The sequence below is a fragment of the Mytilus californianus genome, unplaced genomic scaffold (assembly GCF_021869535.1).
Source record: "Mytilus californianus isolate M0D057914Y unplaced genomic scaffold, xbMytCali1.0.p SCAF_15, whole genome shotgun sequence".
NCBI classification, from domain to species: domain Eukaryota; kingdom Metazoa; phylum Mollusca; class Bivalvia; order Mytilida; family Mytilidae; genus Mytilus; species Mytilus californianus.
Genome location: NW_026262637.1, coordinates 10,319,553 through 10,340,986, shown reverse-complemented (window position 1 = coordinate 10,340,986; position 21,434 = coordinate 10,319,553). Strand labels below are relative to the sequence as shown.

At 31.7% G+C, this 21,434-nt stretch overlaps 1 protein-coding gene across 3 annotated transcripts in view; it reads right to left on the bottom strand.

Moving 5' to 3' along the window:
• LOC127725377 (uncharacterized) overlaps positions 1-21,434 on the bottom strand; it is a 39,565-nt gene that overhangs the window by 10,321 nt on the left and 7,810 nt on the right. The window contains exons 4-9 of one of the 3 annotated variants that reach the window (XM_052232309.1): positions 19,878-19,993; positions 18,369-18,629; positions 13,792-13,896; positions 12,810-12,845; positions 9,461-9,601; positions 7,478-8,075 (exon numbers count right to left, since the gene is read on the bottom strand). In XM_052232309.1, the coding sequence (XP_052088269.1) occupies positions 7,893-8,075; positions 9,461-9,601; positions 12,810-12,845; positions 13,792-13,896; positions 18,369-18,629; positions 19,878-19,993 (842 nt within the window). In that variant the 3' untranslated portion in view covers positions 7,478-7,892. Of the gene's footprint in view, positions 1-7,477; positions 8,076-9,460; positions 9,602-12,809; positions 12,846-13,791; positions 13,897-18,368; positions 18,630-19,877; positions 19,994-21,434 lie in introns of those variants that run through there. The other 2 variants (XM_052232310.1, XM_052232311.1) reach the window with 2 other exon arrangements.

Sequence of the window (21,434 nt, the reverse complement as noted above, 5' to 3'; positions counted from 1 at the left end):
AAGACCTTGTTGATAAATATTCCATATCAACTTCACAAATAATACACGATGGTCTTGAAGTATAGATTCTGGGTACTGACGTTGTTTATCATCCTAATAACGTGTTATAGTATTCTTTTATTTGTCTTTATGAATATTACGTTTACTGTTTAGTCTGTTTTTGGTGGTATTCATTTGACGTGGCTCGGTACTTATACATCCCGTCATTGTGTTATTGTTCTATGATATTTTTTGTATTCTTGTCTTTCATTTTTGCTAATATGCTTTGTCTATATGCCTTTTTTTGTTTCTTTGTTACATATGACGTGGCTCTGTACTTATACATCCCGTCATTGTGTTATTGTTCTATGATAATTTTTGTATTCTTGTCTTTCATTTTTGCTAATATGCTTTGTCTATATGACGTTTTGTGTTTCTTTGTTACATATGACGTGGCTCTGTACTTATATGTTCCGTTATTGTGCCATGGTAAATGTTTGTTTATATATTTGTTTGTTTTTATAGATATATATATATAACACAATGATGACTGCTGTACCCGTTTTTTATATTTTTACCTGTTATGTCTGTTTGTTTCGTTCACACATCGTTGTCAATATGATGGAATTGTATGCAACTCTCATACAAGTGATAGGTTTAGCTAGCTATAAAACCAGGTTTAATCCACCATTTTCTACATAAGAAAATGCCTGTACCAAGTCAGGAATATGACAGTTGTTGTCCATTCGTGTGATGTGTTTAGGCTTTTGATTTTGCCATTTGATTAGAAACTTTCCGTTTAAATTTTCCTCAGAGTTCAGTACTTTTGTGATTTTACTTTTTGGTAGCTTTGTCTCTCTTATGTAGAAGCATTGTTTTTAGTTTTGAAATTTCATTTTAACATTTAATCATGAAGAGATATATTTTTTTTAGTTTTTAAAGTAGTTAAGATTATGACACCATGTTGACTGCTGTACCCGAATTTTTCACATTTTTAACTATTATGTCTGTTTGTTTTGTTCACACATCGTTGTCAATAAAATGGAATTTTATGCTACTGTCATACAAGTGATAGGTTTAGCTAGCTATAAAACCAGGTTTAATTCACAATTTTCTACATAAGAAAATGCCTGTACCAAGTCAGGAATATGACAGTTGTTGTCCATTCGTTTGATGTATTTGCCATTTGATTAAGGACTCTCCGTTTTGAATTTTCCTCGGAGTTAGTACTTTTGTGATTTTTCTTTTTGGTTGCTTTTGCCTCTCTTATGCAGAAGCATTGTTTTTAGTTTTGAAATTTTAAAAATTTGAAAAAAACCCGAAATTTTGACATTTTTACTTATTATGTCTGTTTGTTTTGTTCACACATTGATGTCAATATAACGGAATTGTATTCGACTGTCATACAAATGAGCGGTTAAGCTAGCTATAAAACCGGGTTTAGTCCACCATTTTCTACATAAGGAAATGCCTGTACCAAGTCAGGAACGCGACAGTTGTTTCCATTCGTTTGATGTGTTCGAGCTTTTAATTTTGCCATTTGATAAGGGACTTTCCGTTTTGAATTTTCGTTGGAGTTCGGGATTTTTGTTATTATTCTTATTGTTTCAAAGGCATCTGAAATTTAAGTTTACCTCACGCAAGTTTATCGAATTGTTTGCCTTTCTTAAATCCTAGTTTTTTTGTTTTTCACTTAAATAAATTCCGATTCATGATTTGTTATTATTTCAGGACCTCCTTACTCGATGTCGAACTTACATTTATAAATTGACATTGAGAGTTTTTTAAGAAGAAGCTGTAGACCAAAAAGGTGATTTCGACTGCCCAACTGTGTACCTTTCATTCCTATGTGATAACGTTCCAGCAGCGATTGCATATTAAGTATATATGTCCCAGTTGAAACGGTGGTAACTATATCTTGCGTTTCTTATCATGATTTCCTTGATAGAGACTATCTATTTACATGGAAACAAATAAAAGGTTTCAAGCGGTAAAGTTAGTGTCATCCCTTCGAAAGTTTTACGGATAGCGAGTTTGTTGACCGTTATGGAATTTTTTGGGTCACAGATATGTTCTAATTGTCGTAACCACAGTCCTGTCCTCTTTCCTTTGAATTGGGCATCATCTAATGAGATTTATAACAGAATTTGTACACACGTGAGGACTTGAGATCATACCTTATCCTCAGTTTTTTATAAATTATTGTGTGGATTATTGTTTGTCTTTTCATCGTTTTTCTCTTTTTACCATTTTGTTATTTTGTCTTCCCCTTATTAATTTAAGGATATCCTGAAATTGAATTATGGAGGTCCTGAATATTTGTGTATGGAGGTCCTGAATATTTGTGTATGGAGGTCCATCAATATTAAGGATATCCTTAGAATATTTAAGTACATCTTTAATTAAAGCAATATTTAACGATTGTTTGTGGAGGTTCTAAAATATTTCAGGATATTCTGACATCGAGTTATGGAGGTCCTAAAATAGTTCAGGAATTCCTCAGTGATTTATGAATATCTTGAATTCGAATTATAGAGGTTCTGAAATATTTAAAGAACCCCATAAATACAATTGTTTCAACAAAATTCACCCCTCATATCATTCAATTTAATCTCGACATACATTTTTATATTTTGATACGCAATCGTAAACTCACTCATTTAATATTTAATTTCGTCGCCGTTTGTCATACAAGAAGACTAACGACTATCGGTGCTTAATTGCCATATGAGTGCACATAAAATCTAATCTATTATTTTATGTCGTTTCCATGTTCTAATACTAAAACAACACGAAAAAGCAATCAAAATAGAGGCATCAATGTTCAAAAAATTAGCTGAAACGTAAACGTTGTATTATACAAAATTGATTTTGCGGTTGTGTTGTTTTGCCGTTTGATTGTGGACTTTCCGTTTTGCGTTTTCCTCGGAGTTCGGTATTTTTGTTATTTTTATTTTTACCATGCATTGGTTTCTCTTGTGGCACCTTTTCCTGTTGTAGATAGAACTACATCAGAGTTGCTTACCTACTTACTTGTGAGTTTGAAAGCAATCCGCTACAGACAACGAAGATGAGCCAGATCTAAGATTAGGGAAAGCACATAGGAAATATTTGATGAGAATATAAGTTTTTTTACCTGCATCTTTAACCCGGTTTAATGCCAATTCATGGTTATAATGTTCCCCTGAAAAGAAGAAATCAAGAATTGAATACTCTAAATAAAAATGTTTACTACTACTTAGTTCGTACGAATAATTTTCTGTTAGATATGGTTCCAAACACTAAACTCCTCCCGTCAATCTCACATGCATACATACCATATTACCCATTTCTATTTTCAAGTTTTCTATTGTTGATCATCTAAACATACCAACAGTAACCTGAATTTCTAGATATTTTCGGTAAATTTATCATTTATTGAGGATAGCCTTTCTCATAAGCTCTCAATCCTTTGAATTGTTTTCTTTAGTTTTTAATGGGGAGGGAGGCAATATATTTTGTGCTATATTAGAGTAAATCCTTTTGGACGTTCAATTTTAAAAAAATTGAATATTTTTTCTGTATTTTAAGACTTTTTAAAACCTGTGTTCTTTAACCTACTGGCCTGAATATTGATAGTTTCCTTCCATTTCATGATATATTACTATATTCCATTATACCGTAACAAATTGAAAAAAGGGAAATTAACAGAAATTAACAATTTATATTTGTCCAAGAAGTGGTAACTTTTGTTTTTGACAACTTTAGACAAATTTGGTTATTTTATCCAACACCTTTTCCATATTCAATGTTTAACATTCTTTTCTGTCATACTCAAAATAGATACCAAGGCTTTTAATTGGTTTGTTTGTCTAATTTATATTTTCATATTCATCTTTTGAACTTTTTAATCTCCCTAACCTTACCCCTTCGGTTTATTGCCTGAAAAACTTCTAAAAGTTTTAATTATACTAAGAGCCTAACTTATTCTTTCCGTGACTGATGAAAAAGTGTAGTATCGTCAGATAATTAGCAAATTTTTAAATTACAAGATTTTCCATCAAATTTTAAATTTATTCCTTTAAAATTTGTATTACTTCTTAGTCATATTGCCCTTTATAACACTAACGGTACCAATTTTTCTGCACCAGATTCGAATTTCGACAATAAATGTCTCTTTAGTGATGCTCGCGATCGAGGCAAAATATTTAAAAATCAAAAGCTGTTATAACAAAAAAGTTGGTATACATAGTTTTAACCAATCTGATAAAGCTGGTTTTAAATCAACCCTTTTTATAGTTTCCGTCATAAATGTCCATTCTAAAGAGGAAAAGCCTTTACTAATATGAAAAAAAAGAAATACTTCTTCTATATTATATCTGTTAGAATAATCTATAATACCTTGTATTTGTCTGATGTTAAAACCAATATATCTATTTGTTCTTTTTCTGATCGACCATCGGTACCCTGTCGGGCGAGATTTACTTCTGAAGTTGTCCCGGTTTTCTTTTTATGTTTGCGCTTATTATTTACATAGATTATCTTTCATTCTGTTTATTTAAAGTCCAATTGACGGGTTGATTCCTACGAGTGGTAGAACTGATTTAATGATCTGGTAGTTGTTTTGAAGTTTCCGTTCTCAACTCATCAGTCTACGAACTATGCATTCCACATTGTATTCAACTTGGTCGGTCAAAGTTGATTACACGGATCGATGCTCGGTAAAAGATGTGTGCGAGTTGAATGACAAATTATAATGATGTTAGTGACCACACAATAATTAACACACGTTGTTTATTAACGGTATTTAACATCATAAAATGCGAAGAATTACAAAGCATTGAAATACAATACCTTCTGCTTCAATGGCTAATGCAAACTTAGGAAGCCAGACGTTCATATCTCCAGTACCATTTGTGTAGGTAAATGGTCTAAGATAGCTAGGTATCTCACATACCTCCTTTAAAACTGGAATGATGACATTTTCTTTCATTTCAGCTAACAACTGAAAACTGAGTCCACTTATCAGTAAAAAAAAGGAAAAATGAAACAAAGTATTTAAAGTTTTGGCCTTTTTTAGTCTTGTGTATATTTGTTTTTTAAATTCAGTTCATTTCTATGTTTTGGAGTTTAATGTGACGTCCATTTTCACTGGACTAGTACACACTTTTGTTTAGATGCCACCTGAAGCCGGCCTCCGGGTGCGGTCGTTTTGAAGACTCATTGGTGGCCTTGGGCTGTTTTTTGCTACTTAGTCGGGTTGTTGTCTCTTTGACATATTCCCCATTTCCATTCTCAATTTGTTGATTTAAGTCACGTCCACAACAGAATTTAGTAAATGTTTTAAGTGATTTATGGTAACGAAATCCTTGACATAATAATTTTCCAGTGATGCATTGTATCATAACGTTTGTTAAAATCTATGATATCACTAAACACACGGGCATAACGAAAGAGCTGTGATATATAAACACCGTATGATGGAGCCAACGTAACATCAAGGCTTAAAATGGAAAATTAACAATAGGAAATAAAAAATAGTCTCTTTTGTTGTAAATTTAAGTATAGAGTTTCCCTTTAGAAATTGAAATGTCTAAATCTAGAAAAGAACAAACAACTGCTGTTTATGTTAGATTGTTTAATCGGTTATTCCGGTAGTTTATTTAGAGAAATCTGGATTATTTAACGACAAAATGCCCATGGAAATACCTACTACTAGTCGATAGATTTTATTGCCGAAATGTACATATATGTTGTCTTGGAGACAATTTAAAGCCTCAATCATATCTTCACATTTTCAGTAAGTGCATATCTAGCATACTTTCCATTTTCGTTACACTGAAAATATTCAATATTACCTTATGATCACATTGTGAAGCGTGATGCATAAAATATATACTGCACTGTATATAAATCCCTTTAATACAACGATATTAAATGTTGACAATTGCTTTGCATCACGGTGCGGGGCTATAAGTTTCATTCGACATGCACGCCATCTTGAAATAATTACTTATAATATATAGATTCTGATTGGTTGCTTTTATGATGTAGCTGAGATACAGAAACAACTATAGGCTTAAATGAGATAAAGAATTACAGACTTTTCTCGTCTCGGGATAAGACATCAAATGCCGGAAAATTAACTATGTGTATTTCAGTTCCGATCAACTGTCATTAATTCATGTACGTTTTATTATGCATATATTGCACACTGAAATTTAATATTGAAATATCAATTATTAATACGTGTTTATTTGCTTTGTTAATCTGCAATATACACGAATTGTTTTGCTAAACAATGTTCATATGTGCAATGTTTACAAAAATGCATTATCTGTATTTTATTACTCCTGCCAATCTAGGCATACCTCCAGAGAGGCACACCTCATGTCTATTTGTAAATGTTTTAATATTTATCAAGTAAAGTGAACAAAATTTTAAAAGCATGGGTGTATAACGCACACTCTTAAAGTTAATCCATTCCATATCAAATAATATCTAAAAAGACCACATTTCAAATACTAAATCAACAACCACATGCACACATATTACCTTAAATTAGGATAGTGCGAAGCAGTTCATAGCTTTTTAGAAAGCTCAAACGTGTATTCCTTTTAGCTTAACAAGATGTTCGGTGCATAGATATTAGTATATGGCTCATCATAACCAGAGACATGGAAGATTTTTTTTTATATTAGACTCAAACAATATACATATACATCTTTATTAAAGATGTACAACACAAAATATTCTGTCTCAACAGAATAAAATGTTAAAATATAGTAACGATATAAATCCGTGGTAAAGTGTCTGCTTGGTACTGTGTTTTCTCTAGTGAATCGGTGCACTTTTCCAAAGTGAAGATCGGATATTATCAAGTGAAATTACATAATTATGATAAATCGATTTACTCTTATTACGCTGAGTCGGGAACATGTTGTTTAGTGGTTTTCGGTTGTTGAAGTGGTTCATTCGTGCTTCACTTTTCTTTCTTTTTTATAGATAAGACTGTTGGTCTTCCTGTTTGCATGGTTTTACACTATACATTATGGGGCCCATTACATCTTGCTGTTTGGTGTGAGCCAAGGCATCGTGTCCAAGGCCGTACTTTGACCTATAATGATTTACTTTTTAAAAATTAGGACTTGGATAGAGAGTTGTCTCATTGGCACTCGTACCACATTATATTTAATTCCCTTCAAAAATGACACGGACGCGAGTTGGTTGATCGTTATGGAACATCTGTTTCACAGATGATGACGGATATGTTCCAATTATCGGAACCACAATCCTGTCCTCTTGTCCTCGAACGTGCCAGAGCTTGTAAATAAACTAATCATAGATAGACCTATCAGAGAGTTTGTACTTTAACGAGCAAACGACGGATGCCACTTATAGAGCAGGATCTGCCTACCCTCTCGTTATACCTGAGAACACCAACGTTTTCTTTTTGAGTTTGTACAGGACACAAATTTACTTTACATCACAATGTCATTATTACTTATTAAAACTTAAGTCCTCTATATTGTTTTATTAATTCCCTGTATATATTTCTTTCGGTTGAATAAACTGTGATAAAACACATGTAAGAGACACTCCTCTCTTGTAATTTCACGTCATATCCATTCGGAACATTGCAATCAGCATTTCCCTTTAAAACATTTGAAAAACAGGTTCTACCACTCGGGAAACCTCTAATTTAAAATTTTGAACAGTTATTTATTCCGAATGGATACAATTCGTACTAAACTGAGTTGTTTGATGGATCAAATCAATGACCCTTGATTAGTTTAACAAATATAAAGATATAAAACAATGCTATAATGCTCATGGCTTGCTGTTGAAGTCACAATTACTAGGACATATGTAAGTTAAATAATATTATAATCATATATCTTACAAAACATTTTTCATGAACAAAAAAATATATGTTAAAAGTTCTCCGACCTAACACGATCTGCATTTTTTTTAAATTCAAGTGACTCAGCAAATTGACAAATACATTTTGCTTTTGTTGCATGCCTATTATTGTCACCAGCATGTTCTAGTTTTTCATTCATATAGTCCTTGAGGTAGGCACTAGATAAGTCCAATAGGTAATTTGTTACCGTCTCCTGCAACAACAACAACAATATAATATGTAAAACAAATAAACAGATCTATATAGCTATGCATGTATATGTTTAACAAATATGCAAAAAAGTCAAATAAATGTAAAATAAATGCACGCTCGCACATGTATTAAATAATGAATACAGTCGTATACATGTGGAACACATATGCAGTAATAAAATGTCAAACAAATATTCAGTCACATGTATAAAATTAAAAAAAAACTCTCGTAAAATCATTTAAGATAATTGAAGTATTGTTTACTTGATATCAGTTCTTTATTGGCCAAAATTCAATTAAGACGTCAATTTTTTTTTTGCTTTTCTCTGTTTTCATATAGTTGTTGCGTAATGAACGACGATGACAATTCCTGAAATGTCCAAAAAAAAAAGCAAAAGTTACCAAAGGGGGAATAAAAAATCATTAGATTATCAGTTAAAACTGTCACATGTTCAGTGAACTGTAAAATTAAGTTTATAAACGTGATTTTGCATAAAATTTAGAAATTTCATATCTGAATGAACATGTATAGATTTTGATAATTATTGAAGGCTGTATTTTGAACTATAGTACTTGTTAACCTCTACGTCATTAGATTTGAATACCTCTGATGACAAAACTTCATTGGCAAGTTTCAGGACATTTAAAACTACATTGACCAAAACAATAATCTGATACGGAATAACAGACGAACGAACAGATCATAAAACATAATGCCCCATTGCTATTTAAATCAGGGCATGACAAACGTGTAAAGTCGTAAACATTTTTTTAAAACAGTTATACAGCCTCACATATGTAAAACAAATACACATTTGATTACAAATATTAGCATCCTTCACGATAAACTAAAATAAAACAGCTGAGAGGTATACCATCAACTTGCCACTGTACATCATGTCCTGTGTAACACCCCTAGAGAAAGCCAACGAGGAAAAGCATTTATCGTCTAACGAAAGCTACATTTTTATATAGCCTAGTTGGTCGAGTGTTCTACGGCGCTGGACACAATGCAATCGGTGTTGCCACGATGCATCAGATGCAGGTGTTCGAATTCCTCTGAGGAAAGACCAAAAACATTTGCAGATCGAACATTGTTGGGATAAATTCGAGACGAAGTATATTATGTTATTTCTATCAAAATGTTAAGAAAAATCTAACAAAACGGTGCAAAGAATGTATTTATCTAAATTTATAATTCGCAAAAACCTACATTGTAGATTAAACAATTTAAATTTGCTGAAAGCTCGGGAAACTAGTCTATGACATATAGCTTTCGTTAGTCGAGTGACATCGTCAGATTTACCATGGTTTATGACACAGTTCATGGTGTATAAGCAGTAAAGGATGGCGACATTGTATATATCGTAATTACGTATGTCCATACCTGTTCATCACATGTAACTGAATCCCCAGTTATATCATCTAATAGTGCTTCATCATCATCGTCATTCATATTAAGAACTACCATTTCACGGTTTTGACTCTCTCGGATTCTTTTGTTATGTAGTTCTGACGCCATGTGATTCTACAATATAAATGATATTTGGTATACGTATGTTCAGTGATAATTCAATATCGAACCAAACAGCTATTATGAATTGACCAGCACTCTATGATCAAACAATACTTTTTTTAAATCAGGCTCAATCGTGCAGTCAATTTCAAAACAATGCCACAGAAGTAAATTCAACACTATTAAGTTACTCCCTTGTTATCTAGTAACATCGGTTATTTTCTGAATGTTCAGCAGGAGTTTTGTACTTCTGCAAAACAATAAATACTGAATTGTCTCGACAGCGAATTAACAGTACTAAATATACCTTAGATAATTATCAGAAATGTAACTTAAACTCTCACCTTGACTTAACATTGTTTAAAACATCAGACATGTATACAATGTAATTCATTGATAAATGTGTTGAATAAAGATAAGAAGCGAGATCTTTTGCAGAATTAAATAAATTAAAATAAGGAAGCAAGTTTTGTATACCCTTTTTTATTAAAGTATTCCAAAAATGTGATATGAAGATCGATATAATAGTTATAATTTACTTTTAGCTGACCATACTCTAAACATTATTTCATTAGTAAAAAGAAAATTAGCGGTCAGTTAAATATGAATAATGAAAAGAAGCAGGACAAGGAATGTTCGATTGAAATTCAGATTCTCAATCATTTGTTTTCTAGATTTTCTACACACAGCAGTGCAGTAAATTCGAAAAAAATCACCCAATCCGTTTCAAGTAAATTAAAATCATTGCCTTCCGGTATCTGTATTTTACTGTGCTAAAAAAAAAATAATGAATTGCTCGATAAATCACCTTCTTTGTTCTGACGTCATTTTGTACAACAAAAATAGCATTTACACCAAAATGTTAAAAAAAAAAAGTATTTAAAGGAAATATAAATGCCATGAACGTGTCCTTTCTAGATTAATTCTCTTAAAATAGTATTACGTTTTATTAAATTTCAATTATATTATTTGGCCCCTTTAGATAAACTAGGGTTAGGAAACCCTTGTCCATTTTTAAAAGTTAAATGAAATGTATCGAAACATGTGTAATGTAATGTACTTTTCTTTTTCTTTTTCTTTTTCAGGGAACCGTCGCCTAATTTCTATGGTGGATGAAATCCTTTTAATTGTAAATTATATTTTTAGCAACATTATTAGCCATGTGCCCTCAGACCTCCTAGCGAGTTAGACAGGGTCGGGGAAACATTTGTCCAATTTATTTTAGGGTAGCCCGAAAAGAGTGTTCATGTATATTGGGACTCTGTGTGAAGTATTGGTAACAATTTTGGTTTCCAAATACCTGACTTTGTATAGTACATGGAGCATTTAGTCCTTGCTTAGTTATATTGTTTTATACATGTCAGGTTAAAAAAACGCAATAATACATGTTTTATTTGTTCTTCAAAGTATACAAGTATTTCGAACACTTGAAATAAAAAAAAATCTCTTAATAAATGTACAGTTCGGGAAGCATCAGTTAACAGTGCTTGCTTTTCACTTGTATTTATAGGGTTCAGTGTTAATCTATGTCTTCAATGGAGAAAAGAGAAGAACATATATGAATGAGGCAATCAAAAACTAGAAGGCAAAGAAGACAGACAATTATATATTGTTCAAAATTAAAAAGAGAAAGAATCCAACATCAGTCCCACAAAACACTATACACACACGATTGGGCAAAGGAAATATACACACAAGCCATGTGTGTACTCGTGTATTCTACAGTCATATTTTCCTGTCCTATAGGAGACACCCGTCGTGATACTTTTAAACTTTGTTGATAAGTCGTGTAACTCCTGTAGGGACCGACGTTAAACTATGTTCAACAGAGGAAGTTAGATAATAATCTTCAAGTTGACACCAAAAATCCGAAATTTTACAGGAAGTTACAACGCACGTTCACAGAACATGTATATTCAATTCTATGGAAAAACATCTGTTTTTTCCAAAAAAAATAATGAAAATCATTTGTACAATTTGAAGAATTTTAAATAATAAGTAGACGAAACTTACACTAAGATGAAATCACAAATTACAGAAAAAAAAAAAAAAAACTTTTGCTTGCGTACCACAAATTCCACTACACACTGATATTGAACTTTCTGGAAGTTTACGACACTCCTGTTTTTTTTCAGCTGCGTTTTAAATAAGCAATTATGGAATAAAAATGATGAATGGAACTGGGCTTAAAAACGAAACCTCCGAATTATATTGCAATTATAGTTTTGTTCAAACTTATAATGAATCATGTAGTGACTGTCCAAGATCTTGTCTGGTCTTGTATCGGTAAACTTGTTTTTTTAATGAACAATTCTGTCTATCAATACGCCCTCAACAGCTTAACAGTTGTGCATCGACAAAAACTGACACATTCCAACATATTTATTTAGTTTAGCATTCCTAAACCATATGGTAATAGTTGATCAGACTATTTCCTTTCGTAACCAACCACAAACCAAATATTGATCTGTCATACACGTTTAATAAGAAAAACAAGATTTTCTGAACACTAAGCTTACAATGGAAGCCAAAACAAAATACACTGGTTCCTAAAATATTTTTCTATTCTTGAAAGAAGTTATAGTATTAATGCATTAACCAGTACGTATAATTAAATTCATGTGTTTCAAGATAAGATACGCAAGATGTAACTTCAATTAGCTTAAATGTCTTTCAAACTATGAATAACTGGTGCAACCAATTAATTTTTCTAGAAAAAGGAAATTTATATATCATAAATATCTTATATACATTTCTCTAATTCTTTGAAAATTTATCCCTTTCTGCACCCATTGTATAAAAAAATAATCAACGTGTGGTTGCCAGTGATCTCATAAAATGATTGGATGAGTTTAAGGGTCATAACATTTATCAGCTCACTGCATGAATCAAAATATGCTAACAGGTGTTAATGAAATTGACAACTTTGTGGAATGTGGAAGGCACTCAAAGGGTATTTTCGTTTAACAAAAAATGAAAATTTATTTTTTAATCATTAGAGAAACAGATTCTGGTTAGTAGTTACTCGTCGATTATCGGATTTATCCAATCTCAATAGTTAAATTATAAATTTTAAAGTCCGAGCCTCGAACATTGATAATTTAACTATCTCGATTGGAAAAATCCGATAATCCACTGGTATCAATGTAATAATCTATAAGTATATATATATATGAATCAAAACATTCGTACATAGACCATAGATATTATAAATACTTACTACACATGATGTCATGTCAAAAAATAGAAAAAAAATCTGATATTATGCTAAGGAAATATTATAACCTATGTCGTTTTTGTTTTAACTATATTTTGCATTAAGCTAAATGACTACCTAGTTAAAAAGCAATTGAAAAGGTTGCCTAGGACCAACAACAAGGTCAATACAGAAAAATTAGGAAATTATATCTTTATTAATAAACTATGGTGTGTATCAAGAACTGGACCATTCCCAATCTGAGTTTTCTTATACAAGCTGCAATATCAAATGATCTGGTGCTGTTTCGAGGTGTCTTCCATTTTTCTGTTTCTGGAAACCAAGGATTCTTTTTTATTCTTTTAAGTTACAGTGTTTATCATGACTTTCGAGAAAAAATCCAAAATCATTTCGAAATCCTGTAATGACCAAATCAGAGCTCGACCAATTAAAAAATATCAATATTGAGCGAGTTATTTAATATTGGGCGAGTTGACACTTTTGTATTGCACAGGTAGTTTTCATTGTTTTAAGTAGATAATTAATTACAGATACCTTAAACACTCGTAATTGAAAGTAAAACCTAACGAGTTTATTTAAACTGAAATACTCAAAACGAAAAAGGAGTACAGGACATACAGTATTTATTTTAGAAGGATATGCCGTACAGAAATTGCCATTATGTTTATTAAATGTATAATCATGGTAATCATGGTAAGAGGGAACGAGAAATGTACATGATGTTAGGTTGTTTTTTATTTGTTTTTGTCTTTTGGTTTTTTTAATTTTGCTTTCTCTTCGTATTTTATTTTTGTTTAAAATATTATTGATCTTCGTTAGCTGTAATGATAATATAAATATATTTTTTCAGTTTGAATAAAATGTAAGATTTCGGCCTAAATATAACTTATTTCATAATATCTTGCTTCTTTGTTAAATGTTAGGTTCTTATCCGTACATCTTTTTGTCAATTATAGATTTAAAACTATTGATTTGCAAAGGATACAGTAAAATTAGCAGTCAATCTTTGTCTTTTATAAGTAACCATGACCTTATTTGGTAAAAGTCTTCTGTTAACCTCAAGCAAAGTGTGTTTCATCTCAAGTCGCCCCTGTATTGAAAAGAAGAATACATTAAGATATTAAATGATATTTAAGATAACAATACAATAACAACTGGTTCGTAATTTTATTATGCTGTTTATGTGTACTGTCTTAAATTAATTTTAGATATTCGTTGTTATTCTGTGGCTAACATGTCGAAATGTACTATTATATTATTTATTTATGTATTTCTCTGTCCGAAGTGTTCATGCATTTATTTGTACTGTATTCCTGTCATATAATGTTGTCATTTTAGCGGAATATTAAACATTGCCATAAAGCGCGAGGTTTGGCTAGCCACAAAACCAGGTTCAATCCATCACTTTTTCATAAAATGTCCTGTAACAAGTCAAGAATAAGGCAGTTGTTATCTAATAGTTCGTTTCTATGTATGTTACATTGTCGTTTGTTTTTGTTGCACCTCAGTGTTTCTGTTGTTTTCCTCTCATAGTTGATGTGTTTCCCTCGGTTTTAGTTTGTAACCCATATTTGTTTTCTCCTAATCGATCTATGACTTTTGAACAGCGGTTTAAAGTAAAATCACAAAAATAATGAACTCCGAAACGTTTCTAATCAAATGGCAAAATCAAAAGCAAGATTAAACGATGCAGTACTCTGTCAGATAATTTTAGAAAAAGGGAAATTCCACTTACACTAGTAACTAAATATAACCCCACAGTTATAAATCTTAACAGAGCTCTTAAGAAACATTGGCAAATTTTGCAAACAGATGAATATTGTAAAACAATATTTAAACAGATGCCTATCATTGCGTATAAACGCAGTAAAAATTTAAAAGAGCACCTAGCAAAAACAAGACTTTTAAATAGGGAGACTTTTGAGAAGGGACCCTTGCTAAAATAGAACTTAGCTAAAAAATCCCGAAACACCGTTAATTAGTTATATATATATTTCTAGTAAAAAGGCAATTAGTCATTACGACTCTGTAAAAACGGTGTCAAGTCTTGAGGTTTAAGTATGTATGTTGTCGATGGGAATCTATGCATTTGTGGAAAGTTTAACCCAAATGTCTGTAAATCAAATTTCTAAACAGACACTGGCATACTACTGTTGCCTATATTTGAAAGATATTTCTTTCGAACAGGTTCCACAAAAGAAAAAGATTCCCAACGGCCATATATGTACCAATCATTATTTATACATATACCAAACTAATTGCAACCATAATTTTCCATCACAAACACGTGATTGTAAATGTGCTAGCTCCCCATTCATATATAATCTTGTCAATGATACTTTTTTGCGAAATATGTTATTCAAAGGCCCGAAATATCGTGAACCTAAATCCATCAATTGGAAACACCGCTTAAAAAAAGAATTAGACTTATTACCAGGTTTGTACTAACGTGAGCAACACGATGGGTGCAACATATGGAGCAGAATATACTTACCCTTCCGGAGCACATGAGATCATCACCAGTTTTTGGTGGGGTCTGGGTTGCATAGCCTTTAGATTTATTTTCTACTTGAGTTTGAAGTAAAATCACAAAAATAATGAACTCCGAGGAAAATTCAAAAAGGAAAGTATCTAGTCAAATGGCAAAATCAAAAGCTCAAACACATCAAACGAATGGATAACAACTGTCATATTCCTGACTTGGTACAGGCATTTTCTTATGTAGAAAATGGTGGATTAAACCTCTGAAATCTTCCGTCTCTCTTTAATAAGTAATAGTTGTTGCACCAAAAACATACCTAATAAAGAAGCAATTTCTAAACATAAATAGAAGAAAAGCTGATAACGACTTGATGTGGTATGACAAAAATACTTCACGGAAGTTCTTTAGAATACATTCAGGTTCATGTGCTCCACAGAGAGTCACATAGTAAACAATCATATCATTACCAGATCTCAACTCAATGCCTCCTCTGGACGTCTGGATTTGAAGGTCCCCGTTATGAATTAGTTACCTACACATAAAAAAAAACCGAAAAATAGAGTTTCATCTCGGCCTAATGTAAGTTATCAACAACTTATCCTTAAGCGCTTTTAATAAGTTCCATAACTACTATCAAATAACTTATCATTCATTATATAACATTTGTAAAAATCATATGAAAATAGTGAAATTAACAATTTTATTATTAGAAAAATCGGTGGAGGATTTAGATAAACTACGTGCTTTTGATGGTCCTTTTAATTCGGTTGACACTTTTGACTTTTCTACTATAAAACAAAACACTTTCACACAATAATATAAAAAATGTTGTCCTATTAAATCAAATAGTCGTTTTAAACAAATCTGACTGAAATGAAACTGTTGTACTCATGTAAAGCCTTGTTTTCTAATTTGAAATAGTAAATAAGCTAGATATTCATACTGGTAGTATGAAGAGATGATTAAGCTGTAAAATTTCTCCTTCACAACATCTATATAACGAATCACAATTTATGGCCGAACAACTATATCTAGATATATTTCAGTTTTACATGGAAAACTCTACAGAAACATGTACGACAAAATTAAAAAGGAGTATTCATTAATCAGTCTGCTAACTACAATTCTGATTTACAGTCTTATGAACCAACTAATGTTGCACAACTTTATATAGCAGAACTGGACTAAATTTGACACGTGTATTTTTTATTACTCAGTATATTAGCTTTCTTTGATCTATGTTTTAATGAACAATGAAATACCAGAAAAAGGGACAATTATTTAATCTTAATTGTTCAAATCTAGTAGTTTTAAAAAGTATGTATATTTATATATAATGCCTTCTAAGCTGACAAATTCATCAATTTGCTGGGATACATTTTTGAGACATCTTCAATAAACACGCTTTAGACAGATAATCACTTACATTTACATTTTTTGATATCGCTAAGTTTCTTAATTTTAATTTTAAATACGTCCATGTTTTGTTAAACTTATTTTATAATTTATTAATATAAACATCATAAATATTCATAAATTGTAATGAGCTTTTGCATTATTCAACAAACTTATTTATATTGTTTATATCTTTTGTTTTAGCAAATATTGTCATTAGCTATCACAATTTTTTTAATCATTATATTTATATATATTCCAACTGCCCGGGTTTATAGAGACGTTTTGGATTATAATGAACGTAATCTATGTATAACTGGTAAAATATAAGTCAATGATTTCGACACCACAAATTACTTTAAACCTTTAGTACATTTTTTAAAGATACAAAGATTGGTTTGGAAGTTTTGCTGCACCTGTAGAAATATATTACTAACGGGATAGCACATTCTTATCTTAACGGTGATGTTTATCGCAACCGTGAATTTAGATTCTATCCTGATAGACATATACTGTATATCATAATTATCTGCATTCATTATTTTGTACATCAGGTCGTTAGTGTTTTCATCTGAATTGTTGTACATTTGTCATTTCGGGGACTTTTAAAGCTGACTTTGCGGAATAGGTTTTGCTCATGCAAGAAGTGTAGAAGGTCTCACGGTGATTTATAGTTTTATTTCATTTTGTCTGGTTGATATCGATAGTTGTCTCATTGGCAATCATACCACATCTTCTTATTTTTATAATTATCGATTCACAAATTAACATTTTATAAAAGGTTACCAATTCAACACTGTAATTAGATCTTTGAATATTGTTTTATCGGTATAAATATTTATTTTTGTATCAACAGTTTAAACCCAACTAAATTAAATTGCTATAAACCTATGAACATTCATAGTTACCTAAATTTTAACATTTTGACGCTAAGTCCATATGATTTTGGATCGGTACTTATTGATATTTCAATCGTACATGACGTTTTTGTTAGTTGTCAAAAGCTTCGAACTAGCTTCAGTAACTGTGAGTACTTTGTGTCGTTTGTGTTTTTGTTGTTCTTTTTGCGTGCTTTGTATCATACGTATGAGTTTCATGTAATACAAAGCTTTTCATTTTTCATCATGTTTTATGATAATAGTCACTCCGGCAAAAGAGTGTCGGTATCATTGGGTAAGATTTCTTATTGTTTTCTTTTCGTATTCTTTAACTTTGTCCGAGCAATAACTTGTTTACATTTCGTCACAGACTTACGACATTTCGTATGAAAGTGAAAAAAAACTAATTAGACTGCATGTATGTCGCGAATGATCATACCATTTAAATGACATAGATCTTGAACTGCAGGTCTACCTGTTGGTCAAATCGTAGTTTTTGAAGACATTTGCTTGTCCTGTTTAAACATGTATCATCATTTGACACGCATGATGTTTCCTTGAATTTTGAACTTAATGTCAAATGTTGGGGGAATTTTCGTGTCTAAACCCCTACTATTGATCCTTTACAAAAAGCATTAGATATTCGGAATATTCATGCATCATTTCAAATTTGTTCAATTTTCAAGTGTAGCTATACTTGTTGTGATGACATGATACTACTGCTCGCAGCCGAATGCTAATTTTCATAATGATGTCGGAGGTGGGTATATGAGAACAAGATCTGAAATCAGTTTGACAACTTATTACCCAATATTCCGAACAGCCACACCCAGCCAACCACAGCAATGCTACAGCAGGGATTAAAAACATGATAGAAATTATCATTATCTTCATATTTTTATCACCGATGTCTCCAAAACACAATACAATTCCAATAGCTAATGAAGGGAGGACAATGGTTAATACGCAGCAGATCACAGGCCACCAGATATTTCTGCAATGCCTTCCAAGTACCAGATGTTTTGAGGAAATTGTCTTGATGATAGCGTTATACAGCTCAGAGCTAACCTGTGGTAAGATGCAAATTTAACATTAGATGAGAACACTATCATTGGTGAATATTTATGTATAATTTCTTTTATTATTATCGATGTGAAAACTACACAACATTTCACACAAGGAAACAATTTGAAAAGGTATTTCATACCTTTATATCTTTTTTTAAACAATTCAACATCATTACTACCACTTTTTCTTTTATTGTTTGAACAACTGGAATCATGCAAATTCCCCCTTTTTTCATTTATTCATTTTTTTGACACCTGACACTGAGGACCAACTTGGAACATTACATATACTGATGTATGAACTTGTGTAGAAATCTTACCATAACAGAAATGTTACCCGAAGTTTGGGATATGAAAAATATTAAGAATTGCCTCATTTTTGTCTTATCGAAAGATACCTTCAACATAGTTTATAAAATATGAAAATAAGTTGAGTCATGTTTGAAACGTCATACATACATATATGTGCTTACCAACGAACGGATAGACAGACAGGGTGACATCATAGAGGCATAGCCGACTAATAATCCCATAATGGACAGATTTTATAGCGTATAACCATATCAATTTGCATAATCTGTGCGATCAGACACATTATAACTTTTTACCCGTTTAAATAATAAATCATTTTCCCGTCTCGGAGTACCTTACGAACTGATGATGTAATGCAAATAATCATCAACACGATTTAAAGTAATCTTTACAAAGCCTCAGATCCTTCTAGAAATGTTGTCATATATCTGACTTTGTATTCTGAAATCATTTGCCCTATTTGATATTTTTATTTTCATCCAGGAATGATCTATAGATTGATTCAACTTTTGGAGAAAAAAATTAAAGAATAAAGTATTTAATTTTCCTCATTTTTACTGTTCTTTTATGTTTCAAACGAAATTACTTTCTTACGGAGCTTTATCAAATTTTTGTTAAATTGACTTTGACAAATCAGTGAAGTAGGAATATTCAGCATATAATAAAAGAGACGATTGTTTCTAAGGACATATAATAAAAGAGACGATTGTTTCTAAGGACACGAATGCCCCCGCTCAAGCTTCTCATAAGATGTGAAAATACTTTTGGAACAGACGTAAGGACGGACGACCAAGGGAAATCTTTATGTCCCCTTCGCCTAGCAGCGGGGCATACACATGTAATGTAGAAGAGTACGAAAATCATCAATAACCTATATCATTAGCAACGAACACACTTCTGTTTTAAATATAATCACCATACAATAAGCAATTATTACCTTCATTGGTGGTATACTTAGTGATTCTGGGACATACTTCCACCTGAAAACCGGTCCTCTACAACTGAAATGACTTTTCTCCTGATGAAGAAGATCTAGGTTCCTATTTCGGTTCACTGTAAGTAAATAAATATTTAATGTTATACAAACAGGATTAATTCATTTTCATTAGATATATGTTCATTGCATAGTATGTGATTGATACCATGTTTATTGTTTTTAAGTTATTTGGTTAATATTCTATATTATATGATCTGACTGAAATAGCTAAAAATCAGTCATAGACAATTTCGTTAATTTCATTTAACCAAATTCACCAATTCATGACTAACTTATACCCATACTAAAGCAATTGCAACTAACTTTTCAACAGGAAAGTTTGTTTTTTTCAGAATTAAGGTATTGACGACTTAAAGTCGTAAGTAAAATCACAAAAACACTGAAACCCGAGGAAAATTCAAAACGGAAAGTTCCTAATCAAATGGCAAAATCAAAAGCTCAAACACATCAAACGATTTGATTACAATTGTCATATTCCTGACTTGGTACAGGCATTTTCCTATGTGAAAAATGGTGGATTGAACCTGCTTTTATAGCTAGCAAAATCTCTCACTTGTATGACAGTCGCAGTCGAAAGATCCTGACTGCAGCTGTGATATTTCCCTCTTCATAGCTAACTAAACCTCTCACTTGTATGACAGTTTCAGTCAAAAGATTCTGACTGCAACTGTGTTATTTCCTTATTCATAATAACCATTGTTTTGACGTCAGCTTATTCATTTACCGTGGATTTTTTTTTCTAGAATCAACTCTTCCTAGATCTGTCGCTGAAATGGACTCAACAAAGTATATTCAATTGTTTCCATTGTGTGCCTAATTTCATTAAGTTTGAATTGGCCACTTTACTGATTTCGGTTCATTTATGGTATTAATTTAAAGCTTGTCATTAAATTTTGAAACTTGTATATGCCTTCTCTTGAAATCGAACCTCTCCTTGAAATTTGTATGTGTGACTGACATCAACACATCGACGAAACCTCTCGGCTACCAATGGCTTACATTTGGATTTCTATTATATTTGTATAGAAATGAACATATGATACACATCGGTACAAAAAACACACCTTTAGGTGTCAGACCATCAATTACTCCCTCCAATTTATAACGTATGTAAAAGTAGCCCTACTCTGACACAAAATAGTGCTATTGATGTCATTGTTTACTTAAACATACCAACAAATTTGCAGAAATGAAATTTTTGGTGAAAGAGAAATATGTTTAGACCATTTTGAGCCAAAATACACTTGTCTATCAGTTTGCATTAAAAATTCAGGATTAATGCGCTCCATGGTATTCTAATTTAAGATTTCAAGAAAACCAGGGGTTATTTTTGGCTGTGAAAATTGCAAAATTTGGTTGAACAGATAGGATTTTTTAATTAGTGGTCTGACACCTTTATACATACGTTATAGACAGTCATATAGTATAAGTATGTAGCCGCGAGGTTAAGATCCATGATTTATAGAACCAAGTTAGAAGTTGATACTACGGGTTTAG